The sequence below is a fragment of the Microtus ochrogaster genome, chromosome 16 (assembly GCF_000317375.1).
Source record: "Microtus ochrogaster isolate Prairie Vole_2 chromosome 16, MicOch1.0, whole genome shotgun sequence".
Classification (NCBI taxonomy): Eukaryota; Metazoa; Chordata; class Mammalia; order Rodentia; family Cricetidae; genus Microtus; species Microtus ochrogaster.
Window position 1 is genome coordinate 57011417 of NC_022018.1, and position 21869 is coordinate 57033285.

The window sequence follows — 21869 nt, forward strand, 5'->3', positions numbered from 1 at the left end:
TATTCCCCTCTTCACCCCTGTGATTTACTGGCTGGCCAGATATAATCCCATCCTTTCCCCATGAAAGCAGGGGCAGCTGCCTGCACGGCTGTGGGACGAGGTCTGCCTGACAGATGTGGCCGGGGAGCCTGCACATGTGCTGCCTTTGGCATTCTGCCCTTTAAAAGCTCCCCATTGATTATTTTTAAAAACTTTTACTCCATGAAAAATGTAAATAAGTTTGTAATAACAGATGTTCTTTTATGGGAATTACTTTTATGCTTCAATTAAGAATTTCCCAATAGCCATATGAAAGAGCGTGAAATTATTACCTTCGATAAAGGGTGCTATGCCTTGCTCTTCAGAAGCACCTTTCATCAGGGCAGATCAAAGCGCATCCGAAACATTAATTAACTGAGCCTCTGAACCATCTGTGAAGAAGGGTAGACCCCCCATGGCCTCGCTTATTAAGGAAGGCTCAGAACAGAGAGACTGATTCATTTACCAGAGGTCACACAGCACACTAACATAATGCCAAACAACAGACCTTCTATGGGAGGTGGAAGCAATAAGTATGGCTTGTTTTTTGTTTTTGAAAACAGGGTTTCTTTGTAGCTTTGCAGCCTGTCCTGGAACTAGCTCTTGTAGACCAGGCTGGCCTCAAACTCACAGAGATCAGCCTGCCTCTGCCTCCCAAGTGCTGGGATTAAAGGCATGTGCCACCACTGCCCGGCAAGTATGCCTATTTAAGCTCCGATTCAGAAGCTCTGCTAAAATAAAAAATAATAAAGATCTTGAGTCTACTTTGGGAGGGGTCCTGACACCTATAACACACCCAGTTCTATAACAAGTTCTGTGGCATGACTAGACACTTGTCTTTGCAGATACTTGCACAGCAGAGGGAAAGGGCACTGGGAAGGTTCGACTCTGCTGTGTGTCCAGGAGATAGGGTAGGGTCTCACGCTACAGCCAGGTTCCTTCCTCATCTTCCAAGAGCTGGTATTACATGTCAGCTGTCACTCGGCTTTCTGGTACCGATTGGAAATGCTGTCTACACACGGTGTTGACAGGAGACTGGACTGGAGATATTCAGAGGACACAGCCACCCACTGAGCTCTGCTGGGCTGAGCTCCTGCTTTGGCATGGCACCTGCAGAGTGCTGCCAGGTGTGAGCGAGCTGCAGGAACAGGTGTGAGCTGGAGTCCTTCGAGCTCATCTACACTGCGGAGTCTGGTTCTGGTCTCCATGTGAACAACACTGGGGACTGAAGGGCCCGTCACCAGTGCAGGCTACAGAGAGAATCTGCCACGGCTCCTGGCCTGGGAGGGATGGCTGGGATGGGCTCTGTCTGCTATGGCTCCAGAGAAACAGGGTTAGCAACAGTTAGAGACTGACCATCATGGAGTCACTTAGGTAATGAGATCTCAGTGCTGCCCAGGGAAGCAGGGGCCTCTGCCTTCCACAGTTCTTTTGATGGCAGAAGCAAATTTGGCAAGAGATGCTTTTAACCTGCAAGGCAGAGGCTGCCTGGAGGACAACACAGGGTTCAGACAGTCACTGCCCTTATCCCAACCTACTCAGGTAGAGGAGGGACACAGCCTCAAAACTGGGAGGAGCTCTATCCGAGCTACACCACTCGCCCAGTACAGACTCCCAGGTAAGCTTCTTGAGGACTCAGCTCCTGCCAGCAAAGCCCTTGCAGGGCCTGCACTGTGCTTTGTGCCTGGCCCCAGCCTTCTCAGGCTGGTAGCAGAGAGGATTCAGGGCCTGATGTTCTGAGGAACCCTGTCCCTCTCCACGGCACAGCTCTCAAACCTCCCCAAACAGCCTTGAGATGCTCAACGGGAGTTTCTCTGCCATTAGTCAGCAGGGCATGGCAGAGCCAAGTCTGGGCTTGAGCTGAGGAATGGTTTATGGCTAAGCCCGACCCCTGCCTCAGCTGCAGAAGGAGTACACTGTCCCAGCACTGGTCTCATAGTCTACCTGAGCACATGATGAACAGGACCTGGGGCAGGGCCTAGCCCCGAGACCTTGTCTTTGGATATTTTCATTCTGCCCCACTTTGTATCCACCTCCCTCTATGGCTAAGGAGGCCAGGCATGTGTCAGGGGTGTCTCTGTATGGAGGCCTAGAGGTCATTGCATGAAGCTGTAAAGGTGACACCCGGACTTCCTGTGGAGACTCCAATATGTTGGAGATAGCAGAGTCGCAGGATACCTGTCAAGGAAAGGTGCTAACGGGAGTGGAACTGGCCCAGGTGAAAGCGTGCTGCAATAAGCAAGCTGAAAGGGGCTGGAGATCTCAAGAGCGCTTTGACATCAGACATGAGATGCAGCGTTTAGAGTGTGCCCTGCTGGTTTCTGGTCTTGCGTTGGTTCAATATTTCTTCACTATGCGCCTTTTCCTGCAGTTAGGGATGGTAATGCGTATCCTGTGCCATTACATGTTAAAAATATATGATCTGCTTTTTGATTTCACAGGGGGTTACAGTTAAGAGATCGCCATGAGTCTCAGAAGAGAGTTTGGACTTTTAAACATGCCTGAGACTGTTATAGGCTACAGCAACTTTTGAAATTGGAATAAATGCATCTCTGCATTCTAATGTGGCTACAAGCCTATGGGGGCCAGGGAGTGGATGTGGTGGTTTGAATAACCCCGTTAGCTCATAAGGAATGGCACTATGAGGAGGTGTGGCCTTGCTGGAGGAGGTGTAGCACTGGGGATGGCCTTTGAGGTTTCATTAGTTTCAGCCAGGCCCAGTGGCTGGCTCTCTTCCTGCTGACTGCTCATCCAGATGTAGAACTCTGAGCTACTTCTCCAGCACCGTGTCTGCCACCATGCTTCCCATCATGACAATGGACTAAACCTCTGAACTATAAGCCAACCCCAGGGAAATGCTTTTCTTTGTGTGTCTTTACAGCAGCAGACTAAGACGAGGGCTTTGCCAGAACTCTCTACGGCAATCCCAGTTTCAACAACCACACGGTTACAGGTTGTGCTGGAAAGGTCTTTCTCTCTTCCTGCTTTCCTCCTCCTGTTTGAACCCACGGGAGTCTTAGAGCCTGTGAGGTCTGTCTGTCTGTAGACTCCTTTGTGGTGAGACTTGCTGTCACAGAGTTTTAGATCTTTCTAACTCTTCTTCAGCACACTGTATTTTTAAATGACTTTTTAAATAATGTGTATGTATATATTTGTATGTACAGGTGTCTGCAGAAGTGAGAAGCACGTTCCCCTGAAGCTTGAGTTTCAGGCAGTTGGAAGACTCCCCAGGTAAACCCCAGAAGAGCAGGAAGCCCCACCACACCACTTGAGGCTTCCTTGGCATTCTTTTGACTGTGCTTCTGAAGGGGGCCATCGTTAGAGAAAACCCATTCCTGTGCCCATACCTGCCGCTGCCAATGGACGGGAAGGCGATGGATTTCAGCTTTCTGTCATCAGCTAAGGCCAAGCAGTTTTTCACGGTCTTCTCCAGAAGCTCTTCACACTTGTCTGTACCCCAGACTGGACTATTACAGTGAATCACAAACTTGGCGGGCAGGCCATGGCCTGCACTAACAGCAGCTGGAAGGGACACAAAGCGACACATGTCACAGGAGGCCAAACCCACACCTCTCTCCCGCTCTAGAGTGACCCCTTAGCTGCCTCTGTGGGCCTGTGTCCAAGGAAGACTGCAGCTGTGCCCATTGCAGCGGTGCCCATGCTATGACTCCAACATCAGCCTGACCTGGGACCCACGCTTCAGGCATCTCCCGACACGAGCAGCGGCATTCAACTCGCTGCCCCAGGAGCTGCAGAGGAATGTCTGCAGTCCCTGTCTCAGAAGCATGGCGTGGGGCTTTCACATCAGTTCCACTGAATGTCTAACTTCCTACGCATGGGTCAAGGCGGCCTTGGGCGTGAGGCTTTGCAGGAGCGGCAGCCTGGTTGTGTGACCTGCTCCTGTCCACGATGACAGAACAAGAGTGGCTCTTTAGGGCGCCCTGCTTCCCTTTCTGAAGGAGGGACTGGTTTCCAGACGCACAGCTCCATGACTGTCTCCTCTCCTACGTGAAATCTAAGGGCACAGGCTCAGTTCTGTCCCTTGCATGAGCTGGAACCAGTCTCTGTGTCTCCTGGAGCAGTCCTGGAGCCTCTACAGGAAGGCACTCTTGTTGAATAATCAGCATTGCCCCAGGGGCATCGTAAGACACTTAAGGGTCTTGTGGTGCCAATAACAATTGTAAGGCTGTGCTCCATAGGCTCCCACGCTCTGGGCAAAAGGGTGACATGAGCCCTAAGGAGCATTTGAAGCTAGGGCTAAATTGGGTGGGAGAGGGCTAGAACAAAACACATTAACGGATTAGCTCCTATACTTTTCAAAACAGTTTAAGTCAGGTATAATCTCAGCAAGAACATCACCTGAGTCCTCAAGTTTGAGAACAGCTTAGGTAACTACAAAATCCTAATAGCTTAGAATCAAGACCTAAAAATTCTATTAAAATAATCTGAACCATTCTAAATCTAACATCCTTCCTTCAGTCATAGCTCTGGTTGTACCAGGCTTGCCTCCCATCAGAGCATAGCATGTGCCAAGAGTCTCTCGTGGGCTTGCAATGGGTGCATGGGTAGGAGTGGCCAGTAGCCCCTGCTGTAGTCAGCTGTCTGTGTCCACCCTCCCTACCCTCGTACAAGGTTGGCCTTAGGTGGGATTGTCTAGAAGAGCCTTTTCATTGGTGCTCTACCCACCGTGCCCCAAGGCACAGATCAGAGTTCATATTGCCATGCCACAGGATGCTGATACTAGTAAGGATGCAGGTGGTATTTCATTGCTGGGCAAGGCCAGCTGTCTCTCCTGAAAGGACCTCTGTAGACATTATATATAATTACTAATGTCTATGTGTAGTCAAGATTTACTTTTTTAAAAAAATGGCCTTGACAAAATGGACATCCAGGACTGTAGAGTAAGAAAGGAAAAAGCTGGTTGGTGGTGGCACACGCCTTTAATCCCAGCATTTGGGAGGCAGAAACAGGTAGATCTCTGAGTTTGAGGCCAGCCTGGACTACAAAGTAAGTTCCAGGACAGCTAGTTCCATAGAGAAAAACCCTGTCTCAAAAAACAAACAAAGGAACAAGAGCTTGAAATGAGGAAGGGAAGGTCTGTCTTCATGCAAAACAGGTACCCCTCCCCTTGAATGGACACAGGAAGCCCTGTTCTTCACACCTAACTCCCCAAGGTTCCCAAACTTGAGCCCTACTTCTGGATTTCAACCCATTCCCCATGGACGTCCCCCAGTCTTTCTCTTCCCTCTCCAGCCAAGAATGGTGGTTATGGCGCATGAGAAATGGGTGTTTGTTTCCCATTAAAAGCACAGCTGAGGGAGGCTGAGGGAGGTGGCTCGCCAGCAGACTTGCAGGTGGCTCAGTCTCACCCTCGATTGTTCCCAGCTCTCAGATCTGTCAGCCTTGGCTTCTATAATTCCTTTCCCTTTGAGATAGACACACCAGACAGGAGCTACTAAAAATTTTTTGCACATGAAGGAGGTTTTCATGAGCCTTCACCTGCTGACTATGCACGGGCTACGTTCTAAGGGGCCAAGGCCGTCTTCCTCACAGACAAGTGGCACTGCTATATGCCCTCTGCTCTCAGCTCCTCCCGAGCACTGTGCAAGCCACACCGGATGAGCACAGGGCCCGCCCACCTTACCTCCAGCTATTTCCAAGGGTCCATTCTTTTTCCGAAGTTCAAGAACAGCTTCTACAAACTCCTTGCCACCCTTCTTCTCCAGTGTGTTTCCTAGGCAAGGGCAGGGCAGGGTCAGAGTGCCACCCCCTGTCTGTGGCACACAGACACTCAACAGGTCACTTGATTACATACATTAAGTGGTCTGAGAAGCTACACTTTCACAAGGCTGCAAAACAGAACCTATGCCCTGGCTGGCCAGAGAGTGAAAACCCAGAAAAGATATGCCCTCAGCCAGTGGCCACTAGGCACTACAGTTCGCTCTGGCTCCTTCTGCTGCCCCTCTCTCAGGGTAACAGGGGTAGCGACACTGGAGATACAAAGGAGACATCTGTTCTTGGCAAACATGCCTGATTTCCAGTGCGTGACAAACCAGGTGGCACTGGCTTCCAATGAGTGTGCTGAGGGGCTTATCTTGGGGAGAAGCCCCAAATAAGGAGGTCTGTGAAGCTGAGGCACAAGCTCCTCCTATCCAGCAGCCAGTGCTCCTGGAATGAGGCCAAGGAGAAAGTGTTCCCATAGCCACCCTGGGCCAGCACTGCGTGCTTAGTTCCTATGTTGCAGCCTTGGTGTCATATGTGAATTAAATAAATAGAGAAAAGAAAGAAAAAATGGTCTCAAGACAATATTTTCTTAATTACATTAATGATTCAGAATTGCTTTAGGAAAAGATGAAAACATCAGAAGCAGAGCTTAAAGACAAACTGGAATTGCACAACACTTGGAAAAGCTGGCCGCTTAGGACCCAACTTTTAAAAGGCCTTTCTGAAACCAGGATGCTTGCTATGAAAGCCAAGATGACCAGTACTGTCAGAACTCAGAGCTCCCCAGTTCAGGTGGGCCACGAGCAGCAATCTCAGCCGTGGTGACAGCAGCTTGTCCTGTTTGTCCTGCCTACAGTTCTCGTCTTCCTTAAGCTCTGGTTCCTCAGTTTGTGCATCTTAAAGTCCTTGTCCTTGAAGAGGATGAAATACTCCCCTTAAGATTCCCATTTATCTTGGAAAGTCTAAGTGTACCTGGGTTGGCCAAGGTCTACTGGAAAGTACCAGCCAGACCAGAATTACTGTTTCGTGTACATGCATGTTCCTTGGGTGTGAACTAACCCAGGAAGTGTCTGGAAGCAAGAGGAAGACCCTGAACATGTCACAGGGAAGGCAGAGCAAGGCTACCGGCAGGGACTGACCCATCACCGTCACTGCAGCAGCCCAAGGGGCGTGGACGAGAGTGGTCAGGAGTCCTGAGCTAAGACAGGACCGGGCTCGGGAGTCTTGTGGTGGGATCCTGTGTCTGTCATCAACAGCTCAGAATGCTCTTTTGCCTTTACCTCCCTGAAAGCACCCTGAACTTTATGTGGCTCAAAGTCATTTCCAAAGATTTTCACCTGCTGCTACTCCATGTTCATAGCAAACTTCAGCACCAGAGTGGTAACTGAATGTGCCATGTGTCTCAGGGGACCACTCTGGGCCTCATGCCCCACACTCAAAAGTTGGTACGGCCCAGATGAGACCATGATAGCACCCAGCTGAACTGTCCATGCAGCTGAAAGCGTGGGGTCCAAATAATTTAGTCCATAGTCTAGTCTTCCGTTTAGCCTGTCTCAAGTGTGAAGGGGGCGCTACTCTGTTGGCCACTGTCTAAGGCTCTGTGACATCTACTCTTAGGTGAGAACTGAGCAATTTGGAAAACAGTCAGGTTCTTCACTTGTGAAGATCACTGATTCCCTTCTAAGATATAAAACATTTCCTAAGAAAATAGGCTGCTTTATAATTAAAGGTGTTTTATCTTAGGAAGAGTGTGTTTACTTGAAATTTTTTACTCATAATGAAATATTGCTTTAATTACAAGTGAAATTGCAAGCTAAAAATACACTTAATGCATTTCTCAAACTTAAAGACTGAACCCTAGGTCACAGGCAATCAACCCAGTCAGGACTTGACCCCTACACACACACATGTATGCACATGTTCATGTAGACACACGTGTACTTTTTAACAAGAAACAGGCCCATTTTCAACCATATTGTCAACACTCTTAATGGAAGGCTCTTGCTTTTTAGGTTCAACTTCAGGGTTAATCATAAAGCAATCGGCTGATTTGCCCCCAAGCATAAACATGTGTTACTCCCAGGAGAACAAGAACATTATTTCATGCTTAGAAAGCAGGCATAAGTATCAGTGTTCAAAACAGCCTAGGCAAAAATTTAGGCTTGGACAAATGTCAGGCTCAGCCTGTGGTCTATTTCACTGTTAGAAAGAACTTTTGATGGGTAAAGTTAATCACTGGGCTAAGCATTCCTGCACTCGAATCCCTTCTTCCAGCAGTCTCAGGACTCAGGAATTCACACCAAAAACGCAAAGTGCAGCCATTTCCTCCTAGCTTCCTCTTTCCCTTCTCTCACATCAAGTGGGAGCTGGAGCCAATTGAGGCCATGCATGAATCTGGATTATTGTTGTTTTGGGATTGTACGAGGTATCTGAGGTCAGTACTAGTTTGGACTGGATCTCGGCAGAGAGCACAGAGGTGGGCTCTGGAAGACTGGGTTCCCGTCTGCTACTCTTTCCTCCTCCTGAGGTTTTGCTAGCTGTGACAGCGATGGTACCAGTCTCAGCTTGGGGATGCCACCTTTGCTTCTCATGTCACTCACTAATGGGCTGCAACCCTGTCTCAAACTTATACTTCTTCCCCTCTGCTCAGTTCTGCTGACCAGGAGCCGTTCACGGAGCCAGCGAGACACTCTGCCCGGGGACTTCAGGGTCCCCACTGCATCTTACACCCTGGAGGACAGGATGAGCAGGCCTTAGGCATTCCCAGCTCACAAGACCAGACCTGTGCCACTCACTTATTACTTTTCTCCAAATAAGTACTTCCTTCCCATCAAGTTTTTATTGACTTGAGAAAGGAAACATCTTTCTTTTAGCTGCCTTCCTAGGAGGGGATTTAACTGCCTGCAGCCGGGTTTCATTTTGGCATGGCACACTTGCCATCTGCTCACTTTCCATCTGTGTCTGAGGTCTAAAATGCCCAGGAGAATCACCAGCCCAATTCGCACGTCTGAACCAAGTGCAAGCATAGGCTCTGCTGGTGACACTGAGCCAAGCTGGGCAGTGTGGGCCCAGCCTATCTGTGCCCAGTGCAGGCCCAGCCTATCTGTGCCCAGTGCGAGCCCAGCCTATCTGTGCCCAGTACGTGCCCAGCCTATCTGTGCCCAGTGCCCAGGACTCCTTGTCTCATCTCTCAAGGTGACAGGGCTTGGTAATGACTTGGAATGTCACCATTCTCTCTGGGTCCACATTCAGAACACTGATGAGGCCCAGCACCCCATGTCAGGTCACAGATGCACGGAACACTGAGGGCACCAGAAAGCACAATCCAGGAGCCACCATATAGGTGCTGTCTGGTCTTCACAGACCCTCATTACCAAGGAGAGAAAAGGAGGTGTGGGGGCTCACATGACTTGGCCAGGTCTTATAATGGGAAGACAGTGAAGCTAGGATTCAGGCTCTTCCTAGGTGGGGAATTTCACGACATACCCTCAGGGCCATGCTGAGTCCTGACCCACATCCCTCAAGTTGTCACCTCAGCTACACTGAGCAATGAGCACACTGGACCCACAGGTGCCAGCTGCCAGGGGGGGAGCCAAGTGCTTCCTGTGTCTAGCAGGACACTTCTCTAAGTGGTGTCCAAGGACAGCTCATTAAATCCACCTTGAATCTCGTTGAAACCCTGCATGTGGGAACACATTTAGAAAGAGTGACTGACCCCTTTGTGTGTCTAGTCCGTGAGACCATTCGCAAGAACAAACATCTTCTGACATATGACAGTGGCGTGGGCACTGAGCCCTGTGCATGGGAGTTTGCATGTCTGTTCCGATGAGGGCACACCAGTGGCCCTGCCTGCCTGTCACTGAGGCCTGTGGGAATCCAGTCTCCAACAGAGCGGTACCTCGTGAGGTGGAGAAAGAAATGCTGCCGCTGAGCCAGCTTCCAAACCAGAAGTGCCCACGGGGCAGCTGCACGCTGCACTGGCTGACGGCCAGCTGTACTTCTCCAGTTCACAACCCAGGGACGAAGGCCCCAGGAAGGTCGGGACGGCTGGAAGTGTGAAATGAATGCAGCCTGCGTAGCTGTCAGAGGATCAAGCTGTCTGCGCGGCCGACCGACCATGCACACACACACTCGGCAGCACCCAGCTCGGCATTACCTACTTCACCACCGGTGTAGAAGTCAGTGTTTGTCGGGTGAACGACAGCATCACTGTCGATCGAGGCAATGTCAGCCTGAACAACTTGCAACTATAACAGGTAAACAAATGTAGATCAACTGTGTTGGACCGAGACCCACGCACAGGCACATTTACTAATGCCCCAATGGCAGGGCTGGCCTACCTGGTCGATTCCAACATATGAGCCCAGGGGGCAATCAGTCCACGCAGTGTGCGCACATGTGGATGGGAGTGAGGACAGGAGGAGGAATATCAAATGTGACATGTTTAAATTAAACATTTGAATGACAAGTCAAAAAAAAAAAGAGAGAAACACACATATGATATCATTTCCAAAGATTAAAAGAAACAGAACAACGATGCCCCACTTTACCCTGCAGAAGCCTGTACAATGCTGGCACCCCACTGAGAAGGCTACAAAAACATGGCATCTGCTTTGAAAAAAATGTGGACTGTCAGGCCAACCACAACAATGAGTTTCTCCATTGGTCTGCAGCAATCAACCTGGAGGCTTGACTTTTCCTCGGGATTTACCATTTCTGCCTCCCCTGAAATAAGAGCTCAGGACAGCCCAGATCATGTCCAGAGTTGCCCGTAGTTTTTCACTGAACGGGCAGAAATATTTTTCCAGGCCGTTCTCTTTTCCCAGCGAATCTTTTCAATGTATTTTGGACAGAACCAATTCCATTTATAGCTTCTGCCCTTCTGTTTTACAGACGGCATCTGGATAAGGCAGGTGGAAGGCATATCTCAATTGGGGTATTTCTGATTGGGTGTTCGGCAAAGGCCAGTTTGTGTAGGTGGGAGTGGCCCCTTGATGAGAAACCCACCAGGTTAGGACAAAAGCAGCTGCAGCTGAGAGCAGAAAGCACAGAGACTATCCTGTGGTTGGTGCTGTGTGGCACTGCCCAAGAGGCATCTGAAAAGCCTGTAAGCCCCAGCAAGGCTGTACCCAGACGGGTACTTACTTATCATGCTTTGAGCTACAGTTCCTCTCATGAATGAAACCACAGAGGTGGGATACCTTATGCTGAATGTCTGCTCTCCTTGAATGGAACAAACTCAGAAACTTCTGACTAACCCCCCCCCCCACCAGCCACATTGCCTGCAGGAGGCACCCAGACAGACACCGCACGGGAGCAAAGGCTGAGGACAGGGCTGGTAAATCTGCTTCTGAGTAAGGACAGTCCACGACATAAATGCTAGCTCGCTTTCTGCCGCACCCTGAGTGCCATTCTAACCAAGCTCAAATGGAGAAACTATTGTTCTGTTGTTACCTGAGATTTCTCAGCTTAAAAAAAAACAAAAATAAAAAGGAAAGAAAAAGAACAACAACAAACCAAAAAAACACGTTTTAAAATCCCTCCCAAGAAACCAGCAGCCAGTCTGATCATTATGGAAGAGAATTTAGATGGTGATGTATTTGCAATCCAGGAGAAGTAGCCAATCACAATCGAGACTTAAGAGACCGTCTCTGTTCAGAGTGGCCTAGAGTGAATCAATATTTAGGGTCTACAAACATATGCCAATCAAGGATTGGGGATTTGCCTTGACCATGCTTAAGTCTAGGCAAATGAAAAGTCTAAATTCTGGGTTCCAAAAATTCTCATCTGACAGCTGGTGGTGCCAAACCCCATCCCCAATTACCTAGGTCATCTTTAAGGTCAATGTCAGCATTGGTAGGATTGATTATGGCCTCCACCTCAAAGCCGGCTAAATTACTGATCTCACTGTGAATAAGGTTCAGCTGAAAAGAGAAGCATGAGGTGGGAAATAACAGGAGAGCCGGCAAGGTGCAGAGAGATGACCCCTGGACATGGGTGAGGCGGCAATGCCCACAGTGTACTGGGCACAGAGAGAAACAGGAGCCGCTGGTAATGCGGATCTACTTCAAACAGAAGAGTCCAGTGCCACGGGCTGCTAGGGGAAGCAAGCTAGGCGGGGCATTCAGAACCTGCAGGTGTTGCTTAGGGTGAAAGGGAAGCACAAGCCACACTGGCCTGGGAAAAAAAGCTGGTCGTTTTCCTGTAGAGGAACTTGAAACCATGAGGACCCAGAACCAGGATGCTCGGTGAGGGGGGAGGCAGGGTCCTTGTCCTTGGGCACTAAGGTGGTAGAGAAACCCTACCTGGCTGTGTATACAGCTACAAAGTGCCACTGTCTTGTATGTGTTCGCAAGTCTCTAAGGCTCTCTTCACCACTGTAGCTGCTGGCTGTCTCTCCTTCCTTCCATCTTACTCAGGGACAGCAAAGAGCAAGAATAGTTTGTTGCTTGGGAACATTTAACTCTATGTGTTCATTAGTCCCATAATGGAGCTCTGGAGACACCGGGGAAGAAACCCAGTCATTCTCCAGAGAGACAATGTATCTTTTTAAAAATAATTTCACCTCATAGGTCAGGTAGCACTGAGGCTGGTGGGTGGCTCACAAATACCTTGTGTTGTGTCTGCCCCATTACTGGGGCTTTCTGAAGGGCCACTGACCTTTCTCCCAGTGTTGCTCTGCTGCCATGGCAACCCTTGGTCATTAACTAAGAGCAGTGGGTGCTGGATTCTGCTGCCCTGTCTTTTCTGTAGGTTCAGGTGCGGCTACGCTTGCACATTCACAGTCTCTGTCTTGTCACTGAATTGCTCCTTCTTCAGTGGCATCAACTGTAGCAGAAGCAGTACACATGCACCAAGGCCTAGGCTTGAGGAGTGCCTGAACCTGCATGGGGCAGCAGGACTGAATCCCTGTCCTGATGTTCACTGTGGAGGGAAGTAGATCGAGTACAAGCCAGTATGGCTCCTGCTACTGAGCCCCCAGGTGTTGAACTTCTAGGGCCAAACATTTTGTTTTTAAGGAAAAAAAAATTTGGTAAGCTATATGCAAGAGAAATACTCCCCCAAATTTCTGATCCTTAAAAGCTGCTAGACTCTCAAAGTCCTTTGGGAGAAAGCAATGGTAAAAACGAATGTGGTTGTTTGACCAAAGAAAGATTCAAAGACCGAGGAAAGGCCCGGTTTCCTCACTAGGGCTTCCTCTTCCTAGCACCTCGCGGTGATTTGGGGCTAGTCACATCCCTAAGGCAGCAGAAGAAAGCCACCAGGTTTCCTCATGAAGCTGCGTATCAGGAGCTCTGGACCAGGGACAGATGCATTCAACCCTGTGGGCCTGGCTGTTCCTTCCTGCTGGGAAGAAGGGAGGATGAGCACAGACTCCAAGGAAACACTATTTGGAAAAAAAAAACAAACTAAGCCAATACTCCATGCCCTCACCAAACAACCAACCTGCACTGTGAAAAGGCAAGAGACTGGTGAGAGAAATAAGGGAAGCCACATCAGGCCACTCCTGTCTTCACATCTGTGTTGTCCCTATGTCTCCCATGTTTCTAGCCTACACCCTCCCAGAGCCTTGGGCCTAGGGGTACCATATGGTGACCAAGCAGTGCCCCAGAAAGACGTGAACATCCAGAAAGTGCCAGAGGCCAGGGTGGGGCCGTGCTGCACGACCCTATCATCATGCCCTGTCCTCCTTCAGAGGCTGTCCAGTAATCTGCACGGAAGGACAGGATTGAGAGCTCCCCCTCTCTTGCCAACTTCCCACCCTCAGAAGAAGTGGCACGGAACAAAGGGAATGCCAGTACCTGACACCTGGGCCTCTAGCACTGTACCACGATCCTCAACTATGCCCTCCCTGACTTGACTTCCCAGCTGCTTCAAAGACAGCTTCTCCACAAAACAAAGCACCACTGCTGACAGAGACATGGATGCATGCACTGCAAGTGGTTTTGTTGTTGTTGTTGTTGTTGCTGCTGCTGCTGCTGTTGCTTTAAATAAGCCGCGAAGTTTTTAAAGGGTGAAGGAGAAGTCAAGTCTCGGTGGGACCACAAGGCGAATATTTGTGGATTTGGGCTCACAACACTGTTTTCTTAAAAAGGGGGAAAAAAAACTTCAACCATGTGTGAGCACGGCCATCACGGAGTAATGAGGGCAACTGCTCCTGAGGCTGCAGTCTGTGAAATGCATCATTCCCAACAACTAGAGCCCAGGCTTCTAAGCCCCGGACTGGCTCCTCCTGTGGGTAGCTTAGCAACCAGGCTCACAGGGCTGGAGGGTCAGTGTCGCCTTTCTCCACCTGCTTGCTTGCTACATTCAAGTGCTGCTCCCACTGACACAGAGCAGGGGATCACAACCACGCTCCTACAGAACACTTTCGGAAACATTTTACCAAACCCAAACTAATGCCCGACCCAGGCGTCCAGGGTGCTTTGTGTGACTCCACGGTCCGTTTTATGACTCCTGCCCCACAGGACTACACACTAAACTTGTTGCCTGACAGTCAAAGCCAGCAAAGGGCCTGGAAGTGCTGCTGCAGAGTAATGTCCTGGATGGCACTTACTCTGCCTCAGGCTACCGGAGGGGAGGGTTCTTGAAAAGACAGAAGCACCCTAATTTCCACTGTGGGTGCCCAGGCTGACTGAGGTAATGCAAATTCTGCTTGCAGTGAGTAATTCTGGGGACCTCATCTGGGGATCGTGGGGGTCAGCACATTCTTCTGGACACACATTCAGCAAGAAGGGGAGTTTCATGACCTCCAAAGTCTGAAGTGTTTAAATGTCCGGGAAAACAGGCTGGCATTCAGTGCCTTTTCCAGGGCTGACCACTGTACTCTAGGTTCTAGTCCAGTAAGTTTTTATCAAAAGTCAGGCCCATCTGCCAGACTAGCTTTGTGGTCTAGCCTGATGCCTTTGTTCTACTTATCAGACCGTCTGCAAATTATTGGAGCATCAACACCTTTCTCTGGCTTTCTGGACCCTGCCAGGCCCAAAAGGGACAGTCAGTATTAAAGAGATTTACAGTGTTTTCCCTGAGGTACCCAATCTGCACTCAGACCAGGAGGAAGAACTGCAGAGAGCTGCCATGCCCAGCTCTGCAGACAAAGGCAAGGTATCTTCAGCGGGGCTCCAGACAACAGCCCGGATGTGGACATGATCCCATGTCTTTCTGAACTGCCAGAGCCCACAGGACATCTGTGTTGGCACACTGGCCTGACATAGCTTGGTGCTTTCCCTCTGTCTGTAACTGTGTCTTTTCCGGTGAGGCAAATGTGAATTCTAGCTGAGGTGGCAGTGGAATGGAGTAGAGTTGGGAAAGGCCAGGGTGGAGGTGACAGAGGACAGGGCAGCTGAGGAAGAAGGTAGGTGTCCCCAGAGACTGAGCAGGGCTACCTGTTCACTAGGTCTCCTGGCCCTGGCTAATCATTCCCTTAGGGAAGGAGGAGCAATCTTAAACAACAGGGATTTCACACAGCAGTGGCACCTGAGGCACTGTGCTTGGACCTGTTAAAGGAGTGGAAGGAGACCCAGGTGTTTGCTTTCAGTGCTGAGCAGAAGCTCAACTTTCAAAGTCCCAGACCTTAAGATGACAACTAGAGCTGCTGCCTTAGAAAAATGCACACAAAATACAGATGATGGTTATAAAACGTAAAGAGGACAGTTAGATTCCGGAACAGTCACCGCAGGAATTGCATCATGAGAGCCTGAGTGCAATTAGTGACAGAGAGGGAAGGGCTGGGGACAACTGGCAATGAGCGAGCAAGAAAATGGTGGCACTGTGATGCAAAATAAAACTGACAGTGAGGACCTAAAAATGATGCAGCTTCTAAACCAATTTACACCACCTTTAACCAAACCAACTTGCAAGGTCGAATTCAGTCCTTAAAGATTTTTTATCTTTTTTTTTTTTTTTTAAATTGAGACAATCCCCACCCTTTTTTTAACCAACTCTCATTTTCAGGTCTTAAAAGCCTTTGCATCATTTTTATTTTCAATAAAAGTGAATCAACTTTTACAAAACCATGGCGTCCTGGCAAAGCTGCATCACTGGGGCGGCTGAAAACATATTGCCCATGGTTAAAACAAACGACTGGCTAGAGGGGTCGCCTGGTGGGTCAGTGAAGAAGTCCCTGTCCACCTATCAGTTTGTCTAAGATCAACCCAGCTCCCTGCATCTGATCAGAGCCCACCAGAACTGCTGGATAAGGTCTCTCCCCTACACATGCCCCCTGATGACCAGCCTACTCCAGGGAAGTGGCGCCTACTCTGGGCTGAGCCCCAGGTCCTGTCCCTCACCTCCCCTCCCTGGAACCTGCCAGATTCCCGACCCAGCTTGGTGATTCTGTCAGCATTCACCCCCTCCCTGGGACTACTTCCAAAGTCAACCCCCCACACCCGGCCAAGTTGGTCTGCCCACCCTCTGAGCTGAGTGGTACTCAGGAATCTCAGGCTGTACCCTCTCTCCCAGGGCCCTGGAGCAGACTGAGCGGCGTCTGCCTACCTTCTGGCCGAGGAAGAGGCTCTTGGTGGAGAGGACAGTAAAGCCATCCGCAGGCGTGCCCTCCGTTGTACTGTCTGCGCTGGCTGCCTTGCTGACTTCTCCCTGCTTCTTCTTGTACAAAGCACAGAGTTAGAACATGAACCATTGGGCAGGGGCCATACAGCTGTCTTTCCTAATGAGACGACCCCAGGCCTCACCCATTACCAATTAAGAGAACACAGGAAACAAAAAACATTGGCATGTCCCACAGTGGAGGCTATGACTTATTTTGAGAGCCCAGAGGTTTATGAAAAAAAAATTTAAATTGTATATTTATTACTTATAGTCTTGAAAAAATTCTTAAAAGCAAACCTAAATTTCCAATAACTTAGAATAGAATCACTTCATAAATTCAGAATAATATCTCTTTGCTAATGGTTTTTTAAAGATCTCCCCGTTTTAGATACTTGCACACGACTTACTGCAATCCAGTGCTCAGAAGGCTGAGGCAGGAGGACTGCCACTAGTTTAGGGCAACCTGGGCTACACAGCTGAGTTTTTAGAGAGCAGACAGTAGCTGGAGCCCTTTTCCATTTCCTCCCTAGAGCTCAGCTCACTGGGAGAGTGCCATGGAGGCTCCATGGGGCCATACTTTAATGCTCTCCCCAGCATCCTGCAGACTGAAATCGGTGTGCTCTGGAGCTCCTGAGGAACTCCCCAGAGGAGCAGGGGCTCTGTTCTCAGCTCCCCAGTGTGTTTCCTCTGCCCTGGCTCCCTCACTTCTCACCACCCAAGTAAGTGTTGAAAGCCGCACGTGGCTCTGGGGACACACAGATGGAAACGAAGAGGAATGGATTTCACTTATTTGTGGGTTGTCTAATTCAGCTATCAGATGAGGACAGTGGGAATGGCGGAATTTCCAGTTAGACAGGTCAGCTTCTTTCCTTTCCCCTTCCCCAGATCATCCACAGATCCCGAGAAAGGTCCAGTGGGAGAAGATCAAGAAGATGCGGCTGAGGCCTAGCTGGGTGGCAAACACCTGCCTAGATGATGGGGAAGGGGCATCACAGAGGGCTCTGCTTTCCAGAATGGTGGTTTCGGGCAGTGAGCTCAGGACAAGGCCCATGTCCTGGCCATGTACCTGCTTACGATTCAAATCCATAAGCACTGTATCATAGCAGGCTCCCCTGCAGTGAAAAAAAACATCTAATTTTGTCGATTGCTTTAGCAGTGACGACTGCTTTGGTAATAATAATAGCTGGCCTTCCATCAACTAAATAAACTGGGCCCACAGCTCCAGGGTTTGGGGATCAGACAAAAGCACTGTATCAAGGAGGAGAGCCAGAAGACGTATGTGTAGGTTCTCGCTGGTTCATTTTCCTACGGGCTTGAATTTGTCTGAGAGCCTGGTAGACAAGAACGGCATGGGAGCCACAGCCTTTGGAGATGCCCTGTCTGAGTGAGGAAAGCAGAGGCTGGCAAAGCCATTCACACGGCTGCTGCTTTCAACAATACTAAAGAGCCATCACAGTTGACAGCTGGAGATCACCAAAAAGCACGCTGGAGGGAGCGGTTAATGGTGACGTTCCACCGTCAGCTGCTATCAGCGGTGAGCATGGCGTACTAACAACAGCGAAATCTCCATGCTGTCTCTGTAACGCACTTGTAAATCTAATTTACAAGTAAATTAATGTAAATCATTAGCTGATGGGAGACTGCTAAGCCTGACCTTTGTACCAGGTCAGAGGAGGACAGAGCGCTGCTGAAACAGACCTCTCTATCATCATTTCATCGTTCCAGGAAGCAAGGTTTGCAAGGACTGCAGCTCGTGCTAAAGAACAGGATGCTGGCCTTTGTCTCATCTTTGCAATCCATACAACTTAGGGTCCTTGAACGAACTGGAGAGGAAATCATTCTACTACAAGGTGTTTTCCAATACATTTTAATTTTTTCTCTAAAACCTGGCATGCATTTGTCGGTTTAATTAAATGTATACCATTAAGTGTGCTAACTTGGAAAACGTGCACTGTTTAGTATAAGATCACAAGAACGATTTCAAATGAACCGAAACATGCGATGCTCTGCTACAGACATGGCTAAAACACTAGGCATAAAGATACAGTATGCGAGGTCAGACCACATAAGCCTGGTGACCTCAGCTTGGTCCCCAGGACCTATAAAAAAGGTGTGAGAAGAGAACAATCAAAGAGATCGTCTTCCGATTTCCATACTCGAATGGTGGCACATGCACACGTGAGCACATGCATACACCTACACACTTCAATAAAATATTATATTAGAACTAAATTCTGTAGGGGAAGTGAAAGGACGGTAAGTAAAATAGCACAAATTTTTCAATGTTAGTAAATTGCTTTGCTGTGAATTTGTACTGGATAGCTGACTCTCCTGAATGCATACAAACAATTGACTATGTGTGTGTGTGTGTGTGTGTCCGTGTGTGTGTGTGTATGTGTATATAAATATATGTATATACACACACATACAGCAAGAGAAAGAGAGCATATCAAGAAACAGCTTTAAATTTCTTATGAAGAGTCTGTCAAGGTTTTAAATGCATATCTACAAAGCTTTTGAAAGCTCTGTTAGGAGGTATTTAAGCAAAACTCTTGAACACCACTATTCTAGTCAGCACAGTGTCACCTGTAAGGGGATTGTTCAGTCCGTGGCCAGGAACGGGAGCAGGTGTCTCCCCAAGGGTTAAGCAGATTAGGGAGAACACACTGCCTTGTAAGCAGTGAGAAGACCTCACAGACAGGTGTCAGACACCCCTGTCGGAGCGTGTTCTGTGGACAGGTGTCAAGTATCCATTGTTAGAGCACATGTCCGGGGACATGTGTCAGGTATCCATTGTCAGAGACTGTTGCCATGGTCAGGTGTCAGGCATCTATTGTCACTGACTTTATATAAATGCAAAAGTGCTGTATATTGATCATGTACAAGGCTGTTTTCTGGAGTCACATTTAAGACCTTGTTGAAAAAGATGGAGATAATAAACCAAGTTCACCTAAGCCTCATCTTCTCTTCATCAGTCAAAGGGCAGTGAACTGTCAGAGCAGCAATTACTCATGAGAACCAACCCCTTTCTTTGACATCCCTTAACAGTGTTCTCAGTGCTGTGACCCTTTAACACAGTTCCTCATGTTCTGGTGACCTGGAACCATAAAACTTATTTCGTTGCTACTTCAAACTATAATGCTGCTAGTTATGAATTATAAGGTAAATATCTGATAAGCAACTCCCCCTCGGGGTCTCGACCCACGTGTCAGAACCACGGCTGCAGCAAACCATCATTCGCTTAGTTTGCCCGATAGTCCTCAGAAAAGGGGCACTCACCAAAAGTAAGCACACCTCCATCACCAGGTGTGTGTGTGTGTGTGTGTGTAAAGAGAGAGGTCTTTACATAGAAAAAGGGTGGATTTGAGATGCAAGAGGATGAGAGAACTACCCAGGTCAGGGCAGCTGCAGCTCCTGCCACAACACGGACAAGTTAAGTGACACAGTTAAGTGCTTTGCGTGAATTCTAAGCCTTCCAAGGTCCCGTGCTGTAGCTTCAGTTCACAGATGGGGAAACTGAGCACCATAAGGAACTCGCCAAGAACACACACATGGTATAATGAGAACACAGGTCACAGACTCTAGGCCTTCCACTTCTGACACTACGCTACGTTGCCAAAACAGTGGTTATGTGATTTAATGCTTTAAACATCTAGGATAGAAGGGATTCCCATAAATAAATCATATATGTGTTTCTGAAAAGTCTGTTAATAATTCATTACAGACTGACGGGAGCAAGATCTTTTTGTTGTTGTTGTTTCTGCCTCCAAACTTACACACATTACCTATACAAAAATATATTATGCAATATCCCCAGAGTCACTGGCTTGCAGGGCTGGAACAGACCCTATCATTTTATGGGCTAGGGCAGACCAAGGCAGAGAGGGAGCAGACTTGCCTGAGGCCACCCAAGTAGGAAGAGCCTAGGGCACAGCAGAGCTCTGCACTTGGGCTGCAGGGTTTTCTGTGCCCTCCATTCCCACTGTTGCTGACCCAACTGTCACACTGGAGATTTTCAAAACCTTCAAATTATATAGAGTTGAGGGAGAAAATTACGATTTGAACTTCAAGTGTTGACACTTGAAAACTACGAACCACCTTTCAGTGCAAGTGTTTTAGCACTGTCCCTGGGGGGAGGGGGGAGCTCTGCACAGGCCCCTGGAAAGGGGATTCTCAGGATGTTCCATGGCAACGTGGAGATGCCAGGTCCTCCACACTGCTGCTGGGCGCTGATACAATTTACATTAAACAAATGTTTTGAAAATTAGCTGTTCACAGTTCCAATTTCAGCTTCCCCTAGGGTTTAATGTTAGCCAAATACTGGTACAGTAAGCAGACAATGTGTTTTATTGTGTGGAAGAAAAACAGACCACCACCACAGACTCTCTGCTTTAGTAATCAAGGGAAAAGCTGAGTGTTCAAGTGATTATTGACATATGGTTATTAGGAACATAGCTACTAGGGACTAGAAAACACACACACATACCCCCCCACAAATATACACAATACTACACATATATACACACCACACACACCACATACACATGCAAATACACACATACACACATCACATACACATGCAAATACACACATCCACACAAATACACTTACACCATACACACAAATACACTCACACATACCACACACACATCACACATATATACAAATACACATATCCACACAAATACACGCACACACACCACATATACACATAAATACACATGCCACACACTTCACACATACAACTACAAACATCCACACAAATACACACCACGCACACTCATACATACAGGTCCATTCACTCGCACACTCCACAAAGAACAAATTCCTGGTGTTTAGTGAGCTGGAAAGTTTAGAAAATCACTGGGCAAAACCTACAACAGGAAGACTAGGGTCAAAAGGACCAGGACTCAGTCAGGTCTGCTGTAGGCACTGGCATCTCAAGATGTGTTCAGATGGCACTACTTGAGTACATGAAAGAGAGTAAGGGCCAAGTTCAATACATGGTTCTACCCTGCTGGTGCCAGCACCTAGTTCCAGGGCCTTGCTGTAGGCCGCCAGGCCCCAGGGGTCCATTTTCAAGGGAGAAGAGGTTTGGCTTCTCTGTGTTTCTTCTAACATTCCAAAGGGCCAGGCCACCTGGCACTTGTCCTGCTTCCTCTGCCCGTCCCTTCCTCCCAACTGCAAACAGAAGAAGGGGAGGGAACCTTCCAATCTGCTCACTTCATAGTTAGGAATGAATGGGGAACATTCTGTAAAGCCCCTCCCTGCCTGCCCTGCCTCCTCCAGGACTCCTCCTGAGCGAGGTGGAACCCAAGTCTCTGGAGAGGACGCCTGGCTGCTCTTCCAGGTCAGGGTTCTCTTCCCAGGAAAGGGGTTTCTTTAGATTTAGATCTCAAGGCAGTGTCGTCACACTCACAACACCTTCTCCCCAGCTAACACACGCTTCAAAACACGGGAAGACATGGGGATTTTTTTTGCCCTTTCATGAAAATAGCTTAGGTCATGCTGCCGAGAGGGCTTTCCTCCCACAGATCACGGCCTGGACACTACACACCAGGGAGGAACTGAGGAACTGC

The 21869-nt window shown here is 48.7% G+C and overlaps 1 protein-coding gene across 4 annotated transcripts in view; it reads right to left on the reverse strand.

The window, feature by feature from the left end:
• The window catches only part of LOC101981297 (core histone macro-H2A.1), a 64073-nt gene that overhangs the window by 5179 nt on the left and 37025 nt on the right, over positions 1–21869 (reverse strand). The window contains exons 5-8 of one of the 4 annotated variants that reach the window (XM_005355261.2): positions 16237–16347; positions 9899–9989; positions 5663–5752; positions 3366–3540 (exon numbers count right to left, since the gene is read on the reverse strand). In XM_005355261.2, coding sequence (XP_005355318.1) covers positions 3366–3540; positions 5663–5752; positions 9899–9989; positions 16237–16347 — 467 coding nt within the window. Of the gene's footprint in view, positions 1–3365; positions 3541–5662; positions 5753–9898; positions 9990–11566; positions 11667–16236; positions 16348–21869 lie in introns of all 4 variants that reach the window. The other 3 variants (XM_005355262.2, XM_005355259.2, XM_005355260.2) reach the window with 3 other exon arrangements.